Here is a 19,507-nt window from a genome sequence, read left to right as displayed (position 1 = left end):
TAGAAATCAAAGTCTTGAAGAAATTGAAGCTCGAAGAACCTAGAAATCGAATGGAATGAAATTAGTCCTGACAAAGCAGAATAATTGAAGATTGCTGAACCTGTAATTGACAACTGATCGATCGAGACTTGTAATCAAGAAGGGATCTCATTGGCAGACATCAGAGAAGGAACGATCAATTGAGCTCCAATTCCCCCCACTCCTGAAGTTGACGATTGATCTGTCACTTCCTTCCATTTGCAAATTTGGCTAGTTCAGGTTTTAGTTCCAAAGTTTGAACTTAGTTCATGTAGCTTGTTCCTAGATATTTAAAATAAACCTGCCACATATGTTTATATTATATATATGTAAGTGTTCGTGTGTGTGTGCGCGCACACACATATATACGTATATATACGTATATGTTATCTTCTTTAAATAAGGATCTTTTATACGTATATGTCCCAACATACTTATGTGGTTTAAGGTCAAGCTTGATTTGAGATTTTAGCAACCTAACATGCGTTGGTTTTTTTTTTGACGTATTTTAAGTTTTCTCGTCTGGTTGCTATAGCAGTGTCAACACCGTATAGTTACCGTAACAAATCAAACGAACAACAACCAAACTCCGTTTGCAGTGCATGGGTTCAAGCACGCTAGTTTGCTAGTAAATTATTTCTTTAACGTCTTTACTTATATTTAATGTTTGTTTATGTTAAATTAATTGCTTATGTTACAAAAGTGTGATATTTATTTGTTTGTTTTTCACCCGACTCATGTTTTGTCCTACCTAAATACCTATCTTGGGCACTCTTCATGCGTGAACCATTTCTTTTTTTTTTCTAAAACTGCTACACACTCAATGAGAGATGACACGTCATCCATTTGTTTTTCTCTTTTATAATATTTTATTATTATAGCACTTCATTTAACACTAGTTTAATCCTTTCGTGTTATTGGGGTTTATTCAAGTTTTTATTTTAATCATTTTGCTATTTTATGATGAGTTATATTATTTTTAACGTAGTTTATTTTTAATTTAATACATATATATTAATTTGTTATTATATTTTTTTAGCATTTGAGTTTTTTCAATTGAGATGTGTAGGTTTTTTAGATTTTTAACGAACAAACATAAACGGACACGAGCATCTTGATTTTTTTAAATGAACAAACATGAACACAAATATTTGTCTAATGAAAAAGGGGATGTTAATGTAGATGACAATGGTGGGTAGTATCAGAAGTTAACCGACGATGAAGATGATAGACCAGCAACAAAGAACATGTAAAGGAGATAAATTAAATTAGGGTTTAATGATAATGTTTACCAATAAATGAGATCTTATAACCCATTTGAGGGCTATTAGGGTTTGGTAAGACCCATAACCCGTGTAAATTATTCTTTGATGATTAAGGGGTTATTTCACAAATAAATGAGATGTTATAACCCGTTTAGAAGTTATCCAGGTTTGGTGAGACCCATGACCCGCAAAAATTATTTTTTGATTATGAAAGTGTTTCATAAATATATGAGATGTTATAACCCATTTAAAGACTATCCGGGTTTGGTAAGACCCATACCCATGAATTCGGGTCAAATGCATGAGAAACCCCATTTAGAAATCAAGCAATCTGGTGACTAAAGAATTGGGAGAACAACCTAAGAACAACACATAAGATTTTATGGTAGACAATTATATAGATAGTTAGATTTAATTTAATATTGCTCGAATAACCTGTACTTGTTAGCTATTATAATCAAAGTTAAATACCGGGTTTTGCTTACTTTTATATAAACGTTATGATATATAATTTTACGAAAACCAAGTATTTTTCAGAATAATATGTTTTTTAGTTTCGTGAATAGTTTTAACAGTTTTGACGTATGCTTAATTATGGTATCCAACCAGTTTTGAAGATGATATCAAATCAGCTCCACTAATTTTGTTTTGTTTATTTTTTTACCAATTATTGATGTACTAATAAGTATCACCAAAGAGTGAGAAAATAAATTTTTAATAACATTTGTGAGGTACATAGAGCGGTATAAATCGGGTTTTTCAAATACGTGGTTTCAGTTATGGAACTGAGTTCGGATATGACTGGGTATTGAAAAATCGGGTTTTGGTAATACCCAGCTTGGGTTTGGGTTCGGGTATTGTTTCTAAAAACCATACCCTATGCATCGGGTTCGGGTCGGGTATAGAACCGAGTATTCTAAAACCGGGTATTTTAATACCATATTTTTGGTTATTGAAAAAAACCGTATTTTTGTATATTTTTTCGGGCTTTTTTCCGGGCATAGATGAGATTTTTAAGGGCTGTACTTTTTAGGGGTATTTTTCGGGTAATATCGGGTATAGATCGGTTATTTGAAAAACCCGGTTCCGGGTATTGGAAGAACTCAGTTCCCGTTTTCGGGTATTATTGGGTCCGGTTCGGGTACGAGTTTTGGTACTGAAATACATACCCTATCCGTACCCTATGGAGAGGGTCATGTACGAAGTTCAGGTATTAAAAACCCGGTTCCAGATTTTTTTTTTCAAGTCTGATTCCGAGTTCGGTTTTTTTTTTCACTTCTCAGCTACAATCCCTTATATGATCGATTCTCAGTTTAGGCTTATATGTTTATTTTTAAGGCCCATTTATATTAGTCTCACATGGGCTAATGGGCGCATGCCCTCTAAAATCTTGAGGACCACCTCCCTGAATTAATAGAATGCATGGTTTTGGCCAAATTTTTTTTCATCTATTTAATTATTTAGTTGTGATTCAATCTAATTTAGCACTAATTTTTGTTCTTGTGTTCCATAATTGAATCTTTGATGGCTGGATCACTCGTTCTTTGGTCACTTAATGTTCTGGCATCGTCTAGCACTGATTTCCTCCCACTTTGATGTAATTTAATCAAGTTAGCTTCGTGTAACACCCTATTGGGTGGTGGTGAGTTGAGATTCGGCGAATAACAAAGATTCGATGTCATCACCTTCGGATCTTCATTTCAAATAACTAATGGCACCCAAGTTTGATGATTTTGATTGACTTTAAATCTAGTTGAAGAAATGAGTCATATGGAGAGGGGTCGTTAGAGACGATGGGTGATGGATTAGGTTTTAAGGTTTGCCTGAGAGAAGTGGGAAAGTAATTATATGTGTTAAATAAAAGGGTAATTTGGTCAATTCACAAGAAGTTAACGTCAACTTTTCATTTGTCAAAAAGTTATGTTTTAGGTTGAAAGAGCTGTGAAACGTAAACCACATAGGCCAAAAAGCAACTCAACTTTTATTTAAAGTTACACGTATATTAATTGGTAACTTCTCTTCCGCTTATATATTTACTATTCATATTGGTAATTCTCAAGAAGTTAACACCAGCCAGTAATCTAACGGTGTTAGATTTCTGACTTTAATTAAAACGAAAATGAAATCATATAATAACGTAAAAAGTCAAATTAAGACTTTTGAACTAAAAGGATATCTTAACCGAAGTACAGTACATGGATTAAAACCGAGACTTACTATGTTATAAATGCACTCAATCACTCAACGTGTACACAAGTTATTTTATAGGTTGTACAACATGCATATATATATGTGGAACTAGACCCAATCTTTAGTTCTTTTTATTTAAATATTCATTATCTCATGTTATTATAGATATAAAAACACAAACTGATTCATCAAAAATATTTGATGTTTTCTCTTTTAAATAGGCTATCGCTATTTCTGACATAATTAGAATCAAAAGCTTTTCCACTTAGAAAATTGCATGTAAAGTATTTTCTTTTTTCTTAATTTTTTTAAAGATAATAAAAGCATGAGATTCCTAAAGAAAGTTACATCCACTACAAGTGAGGCAAACATTTCTTTTTGCTATTTTTCTTTTAAATTTCTTTATCTTGATTACTTTTAAATTAACCGACAAATATTTGATATGAACAGTCCACATATCACCTGGATATAAAAAATGGTGGCCCCACATATTCTATTGATCTATTACTCCCCCGGTTGTACCTAGTCGTATTTTTGTCGTACGGCATAAATTCCTATCCTTTTGTTTTTAAAATATATTGGAATATATTGATTAATCATTTTTATTCTCCTTAAATTAATTATTATTATTTTATTTAGGTTGATTTTCCTACACTGTAAATAGACATTCGAATCATAATCCGGCCTACATATGTTATTGATGAAGTATACAATATTATACTATCTTTAAGTATCGTCTTATGATTCATCTATTCTTGATAGATGGAGATGTATCATGTTTGTCACAAGATGTTTATGGACTTATTTGGGGAGCATGCAGTACAATCTAGTAGCTCATGGGATCAATTGGTTAGGGATGTACTCTTTGACATATTAAGGTGTTTCGGGATTTTTGTTTAGAAAGAAGTATTAGTGAAGTTCTTGACTGACTCGTTTGATGGAAGGTAAACTCTTAGAACATCTGATGTTTTGGTTTTTGGATGGATAGAAGAGAAAAATGCATGTGTAAATCTGACAGGGGTCTCTGCTCTTGCGGGCTTGGGTAGTATTGTTTTAACAATGGATCAGACTGCTTTAAAAGTTGCTTCATTTAAAATTGCTAAACATGAGAAGACGTGCCTTGACAACCAACACGTTTTTATACCCTTCACATTTGATATTTTTGGTTTCCTAGCGTGTAAGATTGTGGAGTTATCTAGTTGATGTTACTACTCTATAATCTATAAATGTTATTTTTAAACGACTTAATTTTGCTATATAAAAAAGGTTAATGATGTTGCTTGTTGTCCGTTTAGCTTTTGTATTGATGTAAGCACTAATTTAATGAATGCATTGGAAATAAAGATTCTAATTTAATAAAATCATGTAGCTTTTTTGAACTTTATGTATAACAAAAGGGCATATAAATGCAATAATCACCCACCCTTATTAAAAATGTAAAATAATAGTTAAGAACACATGCTATATATACTAAACAACTTCGCATCCAAGGTACGCTCAACTGTTTGTTAAAATCCAAAGGCAAGTAAATAACGTCTCCCCTGCATGGCTCCATCCTGATTTAAGTTTGTGTGTGCGAAAATCCACAATGATGGTGTTTATGCATGTGATGTGTGTATATAATTTTTTTTGTAAAATAAAAATAAAATGTGTTTTTCACGTGTATAAATCTAATAATTATAATACGTATAAGTATTTTTAATTATAAAATGTATAGATTATTAATTTAATTGATTTTGTACTTTTAGGTTAAGCATTCCGTATTTTTTAAGTTTATTGTTTCACTAAACTTTCGAAAAACTAATGGTGTGATGCGTTATGAAAAAATTGGTGCAACCCATCAAAACCGAACAATTTTGTTGACCAACATGCCCGGCACGGTTTAGCTTTATAGAAATGGTTACTAGTTCGGCTGTAAATTCCATCAAAACCGATCAACTAAGAGTGTGAACATTCTGGCTTCTTACTTTTTTTGAGTACTAAGCCAAGCATAATAACATAAACACCTAATGAGAGCAAAATAAAAAAGATAATATATTTAAAAAAATACAATGTGTTTTATAAAGTTGTCTTTTGTATGTAACTAATTTAAAAGACATGGACGTTATTGAAGAAATTTTTATGCTCCTTCACGCCCTTATAATGCTCTGGGGATGATGTATGAATTTTATCCATTCTTAAATTGCCCCTATGGTATATTAACCGTAGATGATATAGACACTCATGTTATTTTTAGATTGAAATTGGATCGACCAATAAGAACATTCTCATCTCTTCTTATATTTTTAAATTTGAAATTACACCAAAAATAATTACATTCTATATTTTTCCAATTAAATAATGTTTTTATACATTTATTGAAGTATTATATTTTCTCTACTTCTCTCACAACCATTTTATAAAAATATTAAAATTTTTATAAAATACTATATAAACATTTTAAATATACATAAATATCACTACGTGTTCTTTCTCCATCGCTCATAACACAATATATCACTCTCAAAATTATAAAAACCTCACTCACTAAATAGTAAATAATAGATAGAATAGGAATGCTTACTCATTTTATTTGAAGGAAATTGACACCCACTATAACATGAGTCGTGGCCAACAAATCATGCACTCATGTGAGTGACTCATCAAAGTAAGTGGGCTTAATCTGGCCCCATTTTATAATGCCTTCACCAGTATAACCATTCAAAGATTCATAACCCTCCCCCGGTTGTCACTTGCACCTTGTTGGCTCTAGCTCTAACTAGATTCCAAAATCCAAATCAATAATATAAAAAAACTTAATAACTCGTGTAAAAAGATATCTTAATCTTTTCTATTAATTATTCACTAAACTTAAATATCATAACCGTATAAACATTTATAAATATTGTATGACAAATAATTACATCCTAAAGTGAGAAAAGGTCAATGGGAAATACACCGTTGCCATCAAACTAATGTCGTTGAAATGAAAACGATATGTATCATATGTAAATAATATATACAAACGCTTTATGTATCTTACACTTCTGTAATTAAGATTGTTCCATATTGGCTAGCTTAGAACTTGCACACTACACAGAGTGAAAAATCATTGCATAAAATTCTTATAATCGATATGTATATCTTATAGCTAAAAAATTGTATTAGATGTACCGATGATTTAAAGCAAAAATTCAAAAATATGTACAATTTAATATATAAAACCGAGTTCGGAAAATACATTGTAAGTTGGTGTCCTTTACTATTTGATTGAACATAGAAGTTACATAAATATATTTTAATTAGAGTTTCTTATAATAAGAGATACTTAAAATAAATGAATGTGTTTCATTAGTTTAATTAGTATATACATATCTACATATACTATTAAAACAAAAAAAATATTTCCACACATCATTTAACTAAGTTAGAATTATGTTTTAAATTATCATTTTTATCTGTTTGTCTTTGTATATTGAATTCTTTTAATTAAAACAACAATGTGATACTTTCTAATAATGACAATAATTTGAGATTATTTGACGTTTACAATTCATTAAAATGCATCACACAGACACACATATATATAAATATAAAGTTTTATATATTTTCTGTCTATGTGTAACACGAGATCTAACCTAGTGTATTTAATAAGAGAGACGGGAATAAATGACGAGAACAGATTTGAAGACCACCCGTTGAATGGCAGATCCTATTTTCTACTAGTAAAGTAGATAGATTAAATATTTACATATAGCTTACTAATTTGTGGATGTTAAAAAACTGATAACTACTTATTGATATAAACAACTCCTTATAACAACTTATGGAATCCTTTCTTTTACTATATATGTATGACATGTGAGACAGGACTGGAGTATTCATGCATATGTGAACATAACAAAAAAAACTTAACTATGGAGTGGGAGTGGCTGGTGGAGTTCTTGAAGGGGATGATAAAGCCGGCAGCCGCCACCACGGTGGTGTTGCTGGCGGCTTTGTTGTCATATTATCAAAAGCTTAAACTTGAAGGAGAGATGGTTTATGCCATTGTTAGAGCTTTTATTCAGCTCTCAGTTATTGGATTTGTTCTTCAATTTATATTTAACCAAAATAGTAGTTGGTGGATTGTTCTTCCTTATCTTTTCATGGTAATTTCTTTTACACCATCAAACGAACATACACAAAACACTCAGACAAGCATTCTGACCAAAATGTGAAACTTTAAAACTATTGGTCAGAATGACTGTCTGAATAATATTTAGATGTCCGTTTTGACCATAGACCTTTATATCTTAAATTTTTTTAGATTTCAGACGGTGTGTGTATAGATGGTTTCAAAGTCTCATTAAATAATAGGTGTTTTGACTTTTTAACACTTTCGTAGGTTTCGGTTGCTGGGTATACCGCCGCCAACGAGCAAAACATATACCACATGGGAAATATATCGCGGGAGCGTCTATTTTGGTCGGTACGACGTTAACGATGTTGCTTCTGGTTTTACTAAATGTTTTCCCGTTCACTCCTCAGTATATCATTCCTGTTGCCGGAATGATGGTTGGCAATGCGATGACTGTTACTGGAGTTACGATGAAACGGCTACGGGATGATATTCGGACACAAATGAATTTGGTAAGTCGAACCATATCAAAACTATTTTTATCATTTGGTTGTAAAATATTAGGGGTGTTGATTTGTTATTTGTGACACTATCGGAAAACATGATACGAGCCTAACACATAATTCACGGGTTACGGATTGGTATAAACGGGTTCAGGTAAGTTTCAGGTGGAACCCGCGAACCCGTTTAGCTAAAATGTTTGTAGTGAAAATGAATATTTCATATAAATTAGTATTGCATGTTGCAATATATATATATATATATAGGGGTGAGTTAACGTACAATAATTGCTTAACGTACATTACGTACGCGAAATACGTTCCACTAAAACGTTCAAGCAAAATTCACAAAACTTTAAACGTTCAAGGTTAAAAACACTAAGTGCATGTTTGGCTGAGCTTATATTTTTTGCTTTTTGCTTTTTGGAGGGGCAAAATGTCCAAAATGCCCCTCCAAAAGCACTTAAAAGCACCAAGCTGTTTTGCTTTTTGAAGGGGCATTTTGGACATTTTGCTTCTCCAAAAAGCAAAAAGCAAAAAAAATAAGCTCAGCCAAACAGTCCCTAATACGTTCAACAAATTCACAACCTTTAAACGTTCAAAGGTTAAACCTTTAAACGTTCAGGTTTAAAGTTTATCAAAATTGATTGATTGAAGCTTCAAATTGATGATTAATTGGATCGATTTCAAGATTAATTGATCAAATTAGGTTCAACAATTTCAATTTAATTGCTCAATTTGACAACTGACCTGTGAGCAACGATTGATGGTTGTGTTGGAAGAAGATGGTGGTCACGACGGTAGACGATGGTCGCAACGGTGGATAGTGGACGGAGTTGTTGAACGGCGATGGTGAAGGTGGACGGAATCGACGGGAGAAGAGGTTGACGGAGGCCGGCTCGCGTAATTGTGATTTTAGGGTTATTGAAGATCGACGTTTCATAGCCTCGCGTACGTAATGTACGATAAAGGATTTTCGTATTCCATCCTTTACCTTTATATATATATATATATATATTTTATAATAAAACTTCTTTTATATAACACAAACCGAGCTACATCTGGAGAATGTGTAAGTGAGCAACAAGCTGCGCCGCTATCCTCTTTTGAATCGCAAAGCCTATTATGCTAAATATAAATCCTTGGTTCCCTGGGCTCTGCGAGTCACTGTGGACCACCTTCTGCACCCGCTCCAAGAAGCGAACCGCCTCAGGAGCTAGGGATCCAAATGTTTTCAAATAGTTAGAATTTGAAAACAACAAAAAAAGTAAAAAAATTATCGGTAAAACGACTCATGTTCGACTCAACCTGCAAAAATACAGATAGTGTTCGGTTCACGTGTCTAACATGATTTTCGGGCTCCTAATTGTGAACGGGGCCATGTCAAAATTTCAGGGTTTCTTGTCGGTTTGGACCTGTGAACACGACCCATTTAACAGCCCTATAAAATATTTGAGACAAACTCAATTCTCACAGTTATTAATTGTACATTTTTAATATGTATTTCCTAGTCAAAGTCATATTTAAAGTGTTGTTAATATATTCATTATAAGCTATGCTATGTTTTATCCCCATTGTGTATTGTATGAGTTGTGAATATGAAATGCTGCTTTTTTTTTCTTGTAAAAAAATGTTAATATAGACTATTTTTTGGTGTCGGTGGAGACGGCGCTAGCGTTAGGTGCCACGCCACGACAAGCGACGATCCAACAAGTGAAAAGGTCGTTAGTCATTGCGCTTTCGCCGGTTATTGACGACACAAAGACCGTGGGCCTCATATCGCTTCCAGGAGCAATGACCGGGCTTATAATGGGGGGAGCTTCTCCAGTGGAAGCGATTCAACTTCAGATGGTGGTGATGAATATGCTCATTGGAGCTTCAACCATTAGTATTATGTCAACTTACTTTTGTTGGCCTAATTTCTTTACAAATGCATATCAACAAGAAACAAAGGTTTTTTCGACCGAATAGGGGTTATTGGCAAATTGTACGATAGTGATTTTTTTCGTTGAAAGTTTGTTTTCTAGTAGTGTATAGAATTCGGGTGTAATTGGCTTTAGCTCCAAATCAATGTATTCGTGTTAGTTAAGTAAGACTAAGCTTGGACATTATTTAATTAGAATAATTGTTATGAGTGAGATGGTCGTTTGGTCATTGATGTTGTGTTGTTCACGAGCCAGCTGAGGCGTGTCAGATTGTTTAGTCAGTCAATTTTGAGTGAGCTATTTTTGAGCGAACTTCAAGCTATTTTAATAACCCTAACTCAGCATGATCATTGTTTGAAGTCTCGATTCTACTAATTGATTCTTTGTGAGAATTTTTTGTTCTAAAATATCATTAAAAGAACAAGAATCGTTTAACATATAAATTTCTATAGAATAAGCTTGGTAAACTTTTCAAAACCGAAACAAACTACACCAACAACATAATAAGAAATATATACACCGTTAACATTCAACATATTACTCGAGAATTAGATTAAAACAAGCAAAGAAGTTCCAACTTCCAAGTTGAGATGCACAAAAAACCCGAACCAGGAATTGGACACGAAAAAAAACTAGAACCGGGTTTTTTAATTCCCGGGTTTTTAATACCTGAACCCGACCCTACCTGTAGAATACAGATATGGCATGCATTTCAGTACCAAAACCCGTACCTGTAAGCGGATCCGATTCGGCAATACCCGGAAACCGGAACCGATTCCATATCCAAAACCAGTTTCTACCCGTACCCGACCCGACCCACGGGTACGACCTGGCATAGGATTTCTCCCTGGAACTGTACCTGAAATCGACCCGTACCCACAATAACTGGAATCGGAAATACCCAGTCAAAATCCGAGCGTACCCGAAAAAACCCGGTCAAATGCCCGGAGCCAGTTCCTACCCCACCCGGGTTTGACTTTTGTTGACCATAACTTAAAATACCTATATATATATTCTATATTTGAAAGTTTTATTTTGTAAAAAAAATGCTTTCTGCAGATAATAGCCCAAAACTAGTTGCAAAACTATCGAGCCCAGCCCAGTACCAAATTTCAAACCGGATACGACGCCGTTCATGTCACCACTCATCAGCATCATCAAACAATAACAAACCCTCACTCCCTTAAACCTCACAGACACTGAACAATCGATCTCATATTCTCATCTCAACCATTGAAGATGAATCTCCTACACCACGCAATCAAGTCCACTCGTTTGATCCAGACCGTTCATCCAAATCAAACGCTCAGATCACTTTTTTCTGCCTCGATCTCTCACCGTCCATTCTCAACCGAATCTGCACCGCCGAGTAGCCAATCATCCACCAAACCTTTCTTCGAAACACCATCTGCCGGTATTATTTCGCACATTTTCACTGTTATTATTATTAATTTAATATCAAATTAGTTTTATTTAATTAATACTTCGTTGTGAATAACTACTAGAACTGAACACAAACATATAATCGAACAAATTATTATGTTCGTGTTCGCTTATGTTCGTTCGTTAAAAAGCAAAATGAACAATTCACGAACATAACCAAGTATACACACACTATAAATGTAGTTTAAATGAGCCCCTTTTATGTTTATCAAATTAAATTAGCAACGTGCTAAATGTGAGAATCAAGTAGTGTATTATGTAATTACATCGTAGTGTAATTACACTACGCTATATACACAGTTACACTACTTGATTCTCATAGTTAGCACATTAATTTAATTTGTATTTGATCCAAACCCATATTTATATAAATATAACTACTTAGGTATTGATTAAAATTTAATGAACGCAAATAAATGAATGTATGTTCATTAACATAAATGAATGAACAAAACGTGTGTTCGTGTTCGTTTGTTTAACTAAATGAACGATAAATATTTGTTCATGTTTTATGGGATGTTAATTAGATGAACATAATCGAACTTCCTGCCCAACAGTTTATGAACTTTCGGTTCGTTTTCAGGTCTAAGGACAAGCGAACGGTTCACGAACACCTAACCGAAGTTGTTCGTGTATGTTCTTTAAGGAAATGAACTTTTTAGTGAACGGTTCACGAACACGAATGAAAACAAACGATTAATCGATGACTTATTTGATATGGCTAACCGAGAATGGTCGGTGTTAACTGTTCGGTCTGCCTACCAAGTTTTGCGTTGTTATTTTTTAACATTAGTATTCGTTAAATATAGATTAATCACATAATACTCGTATATAATTTTCTTTTGGAGTTTCTAATTTTTCTTAAATCTATATGATAAAATTGAGAAAGTCATTGAAAACCTTTAATGAACAAACAAACATTAACGAACATAAACGAATACATTATCGAATGCTCATGGCCTCTGTTCGTTTTCGTTCATTAAGCTAATCAAACGAAATTCATTGTTTATGTTCGGTCATTCATTAAACGAGCGAGCATGAATGAACTTCCCTCCAAACCGTTCATAAACAGTTCGCCGAACGTTCGGTTCTTCTACAGCTCTAGATTTGTGCACCAGATATTTTATAGTTGTTTAGATTCGTTGTTTATGCTCTGCGACATGCTTAATTCTTATTATAAGTAGTTCAACAAAAATCATACATAAATTGGCATATTCATGACCTAATTTCCAGCTATGAATATCTGCTTATGTCAGGTTTGGTATACGGGAAACTGGTCGGCATTACAAAGAATACATTGAAGAGTGATGTTTTGAGTTTGTTAGACGAGTCTAATTTAAGCATTGATGATGTCAAAGTGGATTACAACCCATCGTTCTTACCAATGGGAATGTAATGTTCTCATTAATATAATTTGTGTTATTTAGTTTTTATTTTGATTAACTGAAAGTGTGTGATTAATTACATTGACGCGCAGGATGGTTCAATTCTCTTCACGGAGTGCCTATGATGCTGCTCTCAGGGCGATCAATAGGAAAGGCCGATTGTATAGATTAGAGCGGGTAATTTATTGTTGAATATTGTTTCCAATTGCTTAAACCGGCTTTGCATTGTTGTATACTAAGAAGCTTTCTAATGCTAATTTTGACATTTTGATTTCAGGCTGATCGTTCAAACTGGGATTCTATTCAGCCATATGGTGGAAAATCTGTAAGCACAGTATTTTTTTTTGCATAGCTAAAACATATGTGTAACAATCTTTTACATTCTCGTGACATGAGCGTTTATTTATTTTTTAGTTTTATATTAAGGTATAATTTGTTTTTAGTATTTTTTCTGTAGATTGTAATATGTTTTTACAATTTGAATAAGCCGTTCTGATGTGTCGTTTTTTATATCTGCATTTTTAAATAATTTTATCAAGCCATGTTTAATATGATATATATATATATATTATATTCGATATGGCTGAGTTTGTGATAACTTTTATGTATGCTAAAATCTAACACATAACAACAGCTTATTTAAATTATATAAAACATTATATATTAAAAGTTATTAAGGAAAACAAAGATACACTTTGAATTAAGAATATTAAATAGTCACATTATAAGTGCATAATTGGTAATTTTTAGGGTGTAAACAGATTAATCCTTCCTCAAGATTTGGGGTTTACTGTTCTATCTTTGAATGTATATATTCATATTTATACACGCGTTAATGTAAATATTTATATGTGCCCGATATGCGACTATGTGTGTATGCTTCAATTCTTTTGAATTTACACCTCTTTCACAAGATCATTAACGTGTAGTTTGTTGCAGGTTTTATTGCAAGGAATTCCACCAAATGCAACCTTAGAAGATGTCGAATGGTTTCTTGCTGGTTCCGAGTATGATTCTTCAAACATCCGTCTGTTCACCAGGTTAAAATAATAATAATAATAATTATTATTATTATTTCAGTCCATTATCACATAATTTCTTGAATCTAATTAAATAATTTAATTACATTTGCAGGCAGGGAGCTTTCGGGCCTACCAAAGTGGCAATTATAAGGTTCGTTTCTTCAACCGCAGCCATGAGTGCGATGATAATGAAAAACCGAGGCTTTTTTTACAATAACCAGATCTCCATGCATGTTCTTCAGTAACTACACAAGCTATGGTAGTTAAGACTCAATTAATTCGAGTTGCATGACATTAAATTCATGATGCACAAGTTCATTGTTTATGCTAATAATCATATACCGTAAAGTTTTTGTTAATCAAAACATATGTATTAGGTATCTGGTAATAGTTGTTAACAGGTTAATTACTAACTTTCTAGGATCAAAATTCATATGACCAACAATTAAGATTACAGTTCTGTCTTCATTAACATACAAGGTGAGATGCTTTGGTATCTAAGTGCATTATCAAGTTTAACTTTAGTGCATGATGTACAGAAGTTTGACAATTATTTATCTTGGATAGGATTAAACAATAATGATGACACACGAGATTTAGTCACATTTGGACGACCGTGTCTGTCTCCTTTACCGTACATTAATATGCATAGTTAAGACTATAATAATCGTATACCGATAGTCTGGAGTTTTTGGACTACAATATTATTATTTTATTTATCATAATATTTGATTAAATGATAAACCGGACTACATGCTAAGACTATAATAATTGTATACTGATAATATCTTGTTAGACAAAACATATTTATTAGATGTCTAGTAATAGACTAATAGTTGTTAATAGGTTAATTACTAACCTTCGAGGACCTAAATTCATAAAACCGGAATTATCGGTATTATGAAGCTTTAGCTTTTAGTGCAAAATACATACTATTTTGATAACTATATCCCTTAGATAGACTTAAACAACAATGATGATACATGAGATTTAGTCACATTTGGACGACCATGTCCATCTCCTTTACCATACATCAACTGTGCCACTCTAACAATGTCCATTGCATAATCAACCGACTCTCGTAGAAGCTGAGATTTAGCATTTGCTCGTTCTTTGTTAAGTTTCTTCCATGTTCCATGATTAAGTTTTTGATATGCCTTCTAGCTTCGTCTTCAGTAGTACCACTTTCATGCATGTGACACTGGATCGACTTTGAGATATCCCCTCTTGCCATTTCGTCCTTATAAACACGAAGATGAAGAATTAAAGCTACTGGTTTCTATATGAAAACTATAATATAACTATAGGGTTATCTATATTGTATATAATGTATGGGAAAAAGACAAATTAAGACACTTGGTTTTAAGGGATTTACAAATTAATACTTTCAAGCATATAATGCACACGATTCATTTAATATATTTACAACTTTTTACATTCAACCTTTATTAAATGAAATAATAGTTACAATTTTGCCTCCTTTGTCTATAACCATTTATTACTATTTATTTTACATTTAAACCAACTTCCCCCCATGATTTTTAAACCGACATAACTTTTTCGTACGTTAATAGTTTTTAAAAAATGTTGCACCAAAAAACCAACATTTTATTCTCTTTAATTTGATTATGATATTGTTGGAGCTTTTTCAATTAAAAAAATTAATATGTTATGTATGTGTGTTCAATGCCGGTTTTGATGGTTTAAGCCAAACATGCGAGCGAAACTGTTAGTAATGATTATTTATCATCGAAAATAAAAACTAAACCGTTGAAAATTGAAACCGAACATTAAAGAAAACCCCAACCGTGAACCTAACCGATGATCGATTTAAATGGTTGTAAGGTTTCAAACCGAACCATGAACTCCCATAACTTTTACGTGATTACCAAAGTTTATGCTCAAATACCCGCTGCATTTCGCATGCACTTGTCTATTATGTTAATAATAAGTCATACCGAGGATGTTGCTAGGTCATCAGCAAGGCGGACGATTAACGCTGTATGGTTAACTATGTTCTTAGATTCTTCAAACCATTGTAGGATCTCTTGGTTTGAAGCAATTGAAGTTGAAAACTTCATGTACATGAGTGTTAGAGGGCTTCCTATTGTTATGCAAGCATTATTCAAGTACTCTTCGAGTGTTGGTGTATATCCACTATGGTACCACCTTGCTTCTAGAAGGTATGTTCTGCATAAATCTGCCCACTGCAGTATTTCAATCCAACCCAAAATTAGAAAATAATCTAGACAATCTGTATTATTATATTATCAATATAATCATATATATATATATAAGGGGTAGTGTTATGGTAAGCGCGTTTGACTCGAATCAAAATTGGTATGGGTACACTTGACGATATGAATCATTTGCAAAATAAACGTATTCTTTTTGTAGCTGATCTTTTACAAGAGCAATTCGGGGGGTTAGTTGTCCATACAAGTTTTCGTGGCCGCAAAACAGAAGTCAATATAGTCGCATAATAAAGACGAATTAATTGCTAACCGCTTTTTTTAGGTATGGTAGGACAATGATGTTTGTGTTTATAAACGTTTGATACACCATCTCGTTTGTCGTGTTGTATAGTCCAAGGAAGCAGATCTTCATATAATCGGGGAGTTCCTAGACCACATTGATATCCCATCTAAGTATAAGAAACCTTTTAGTTCTCATGAAATCTTTGTTAGATAAGTAAATAGTACTTTTAATTAGTATTTACCTGTTTATAACATTTGTAAACAATTCAAGTTCATCTAAAGTACCATACACATCATAGACATCATCAATAGAAGTAATCATGGCATTAACCTTTGTTATCTCCCTCCTTCCATAACTAAACCCGGGCACGTAGCTATAGCCTACGGACCACAAAAAACACTCAACCAAACGGTCACGAGCGAAGGTTAACTTCTTATCCCATTTTGTATTTCTCCACCATCTGCTCATTCGTTATATCGAATTACTCGTTATTAAATAGTTTTGGCACATAAATATGAAAGAGAAATGATACCTTGACGCGTGTTTTAGATCTTCTACATGAACAGCTTGGACCATATCAAAGTCCAATTTTGCAAGTTCGATCAATGTCGGATTCATGTCACTTCTTTTTTCATATGCTTCGATGAACCATCTCGCCTCTACTCGTGGTACCCTCCAATGCAGTGGACTCTCCAAAGCATGACTTACTAATGGTGCTATACTTCTGTTAATCTCGTCTAGTTTTTTGTTCAAATATTTGGTTGTCAAGTCTCTTGCTTCATCCAATACGTGCTCATCCTCGAATGAATGGAAAGATGCCTCGTATAAGTTCAAAATGCCGACCATATCCTCGTATCCCCATGGGTCAAGATTTTCTATCTTCTCCTTAAAGTTGCCAAATATGTCTAAACACATGGGAATAGAAATAACAAGTAAAAACATTTATTTCAAGATTGCTAACTTAAAATGATTTATTAATAAACTGTATAACCTTGCGGGACAGGATAACCATGTTGTCTAAGTAGTCGAAAACCAAGAGACTGAAGGTTCAAGTCCATTGTACTCCAGTTGTCGCGTGTTTTGTAGTAAATAATCTCCAAGACATCACGTATCTCCTCCTTAAAATGATACGCGATCCCAAGCCTCTGCAGATCATCAACTAGCTCGAGGTTACTTAAATATTTTCCGCCTTACTACTTTTTCGTATCATCATCTTAACTACTTTTTTTAAAGACTCGGCTCTAGCCGCAGAATCATTTCCCTGATTATTTTATTCAAAATTAGCTTGTAAAAATATAAAAACAAGCCATAAATGGTGATCTTACCGAGTATTTGGTAGAGAGTGATTGAATATGATCATACAACCATAGCGACGACTCATAATTTGCAGTCCGTCGGGTAACAAGGGGTTCAACGACACGTGAGTTGGTTTGTGACGAGTTTATCGACTTGCAAATGTTGCGACCTTTGCTTGGCACATGGTAATCTTTGCTAAATAGAAGTGAGGAGGGAACAAAGCACATTGAAGCCATGTGGGAAGAATGATGTTAGATATTACTCATAAGTAGCATTATATAGAGTGTCATGTGGGATGGGATGAAGAAACTTAGTCGAGCATTTTGACTCATATCCTAGTTAACATTATCAAACGTGTATTAATATGAAAGTGCAATATTTTGTTAATTGAATTGACAATAGTTACAGTTATAACTTATAATTTATGGTGTAGATTATAGAATCAATTATAATAGATGCGTTGTAGATACATAATTTGGTTTAACCTTTAATGTTTACGTGTAATTTTTATCTGTTCATTTTATTAGCATCCGTAATGGGACGTCTTCCCTATCCGTTTTCAAGTTAAAACGCCCCCCACACAACTATGAGTGGCGTGTCTTTGTAATTTTTGGCCCCCTAACGAGTGGCAAAAGAGTTGGTCAAAGGACCAATCATATCTCTTCTTTGATTATTATTATTATTATTGGAAAGTTAACGTACAAATGAAATTAACATGATAATTGTGAGAATAAAATATTGTAATTATATATACAAGTAGAGTAATTATGTAAACACATCATTGGGTAGCATAATTACTCTATGATATAATTACATAATTACTCTACTTGTATATATAATTACTCTATTTGATTCACACAATTAGCATGTTAATTTTATTTATGATTGATCTAAATCCTTATTATTATTATTTTAATTCATTTAAACAATATCTAATCATTCAAATGGGTTTCAACCATTAGCCCCTCTACTATGGATGCTCTAAATGCTCACTACACGTGTTTAAAGGAATGAATATAACAAAATTTTGTCCGACACGTAAAACATTATTGTAGAAATGTAAAATCACAAAATTTAGACCAGATCGTAAAACGTTGTCGCAGCAAAAAATAACGAAATCGTAACAGTAAAAATCAGATATAAAAAGCCTAAGCAAGATCTAATAGCTTTTTCATCTAGATGATTTGTATATTATAATGCACAACTTCATTTTAGAATAAAAATTACACTGAAAAGTAGATAAAAATAAGCAGGTCACGACAAATAAAAATAAGCATGTAAAGGTTTAGATGGACAAGAGGAGATTAAAATTCTTAATTTAGTAAAAGTCTAGGGTTTAAATAGTTAGTTTAACTAAAGTGGATAAATGCATATTGTAAATTTTTTAGGGGCGTTAATATAACTTTTAAAAGTCCTGCTTTAGTCAATATACTCAATAGTATAGGATCTTAATAAAAGACAATTAAACTAGTCGACCTCCAACGTTGCCTATTGTAGGCCGTAGGGTAGCACGTAACGTGGATCTAGCCATTTGGTTGGGCTTATTTTATTATTTTTTTTTGAACGGCCAACTAAGTAACGGTTAAAGGTAGCCCGAGCCGGCCACTAGTCCGGACGGACGGAGCCCATAGCGGTCCACCTGTTAGGGATTCACCGGATAAAACCCGACCCCCAAGCCCGCCAAACGGCACGACAGCGAGAAGCCGGTAAAACCGGGTGAGATCAGGAATCGAACCCTGGCAAGCCAGGGTCATCCCTCATATCTCCCATATAAGTTGATGGTAGTGAGGTTTGATCCCCATACCTCTCACTTGTAAAGTAAGTGCTCTACCATTGAGCCACAACCAACTTATCATTTGGTTGGGCTTAATGGAGTTTTTTTTTAT

The 19,507-nt window shown here is 33.3% G+C and overlaps 1 protein-coding gene and 2 pseudogenes across 3 annotated transcripts; 2 read left to right on the top strand and 1 right to left on the bottom strand.

Annotated features, from left to right (window-relative positions):
- Nucleotides 1-7,279: 7,279 nt before the first annotated feature.
- LOC143618915 (protein ALUMINUM SENSITIVE 3-like) lies at nt 7,280-10,307 on the top strand (annotated as a pseudogene). The gene is made up of 3 exons (XR_013151107.1): nt 7,280-7,603; nt 7,840-8,088; nt 9,715-10,307. The product of XR_013151107.1 is annotated as a protein ALUMINUM SENSITIVE 3-like (transcript).
- An 890-nt stretch (nt 10,308-11,197) lies between these two features.
- On the top strand, nt 11,198-14,229 carry LOC143618913 (uncharacterized). The gene is made up of 6 exons (XM_077090962.1): nt 11,198-11,411; nt 12,697-12,832; nt 12,918-13,002; nt 13,103-13,150; nt 13,765-13,865; nt 13,960-14,229. Exons 1-6 carry the CDS (start codon nt 11,237-11,239, stop codon nt 14,090-14,092), a joined length of 678 nt encoding a protein of 225 aa, XP_076947077.1. The 5' UTR covers nt 11,198-11,236; the 3' UTR covers nt 14,093-14,229.
- Nucleotides 14,230-14,760: 531 nt separating this feature from the next.
- Nucleotides 14,761-17,982, bottom strand: LOC143618981 (R-linalool synthase QH1, chloroplastic-like; annotated as a pseudogene). Its single transcript, XR_013151125.1, has 7 exons — nt 17,651-17,982; nt 17,317-17,586; nt 16,858-17,230; nt 16,567-16,785; nt 16,353-16,491; nt 15,806-16,054; nt 14,761-15,087 (listed from the first exon to the last, which is right to left on the bottom strand). The product of XR_013151125.1 is annotated as an R-linalool synthase QH1, chloroplastic-like (transcript).
- Nucleotides 17,983-19,507: the final 1,525 nt, after the last annotated feature.

Source organism: Bidens hawaiensis, unplaced genomic scaffold (genome assembly GCF_021521415.1).
Source record: "Bidens hawaiensis isolate Kalapana, Puna unplaced genomic scaffold, B.hawaiensis_p1.1 tig00002343_1, whole genome shotgun sequence".
NCBI lineage: Eukaryota > Viridiplantae > Streptophyta > Magnoliopsida > Asterales > Asteraceae > Bidens > Bidens hawaiensis.
This window is presented reverse-complemented; position numbering and strand designations above follow the sequence as displayed.

Bases quoted from the DNA above. Each gene is read 5' to 3' on its own strand.
- LOC143618913 (XM_077090962.1), top strand. From the start codon at position 11,237: ATGAATCTCCTACACCACGCAATCAAGTCCACTCGTTTGATCCAGACC. The intron at 11,412-12,696 runs GTATTATTTCGC...TGCTTATGTCAG, and splicing joins CTTCGAAACACCATCTGCCG to GTTTGGTATACGGGAAACTG. The intron at 12,833-12,917 runs GTAATGTTCTCA...ATTGACGCGCAG, and splicing joins TCGTTCTTACCAATGGGAAT to GATGGTTCAATTCTCTTCAC.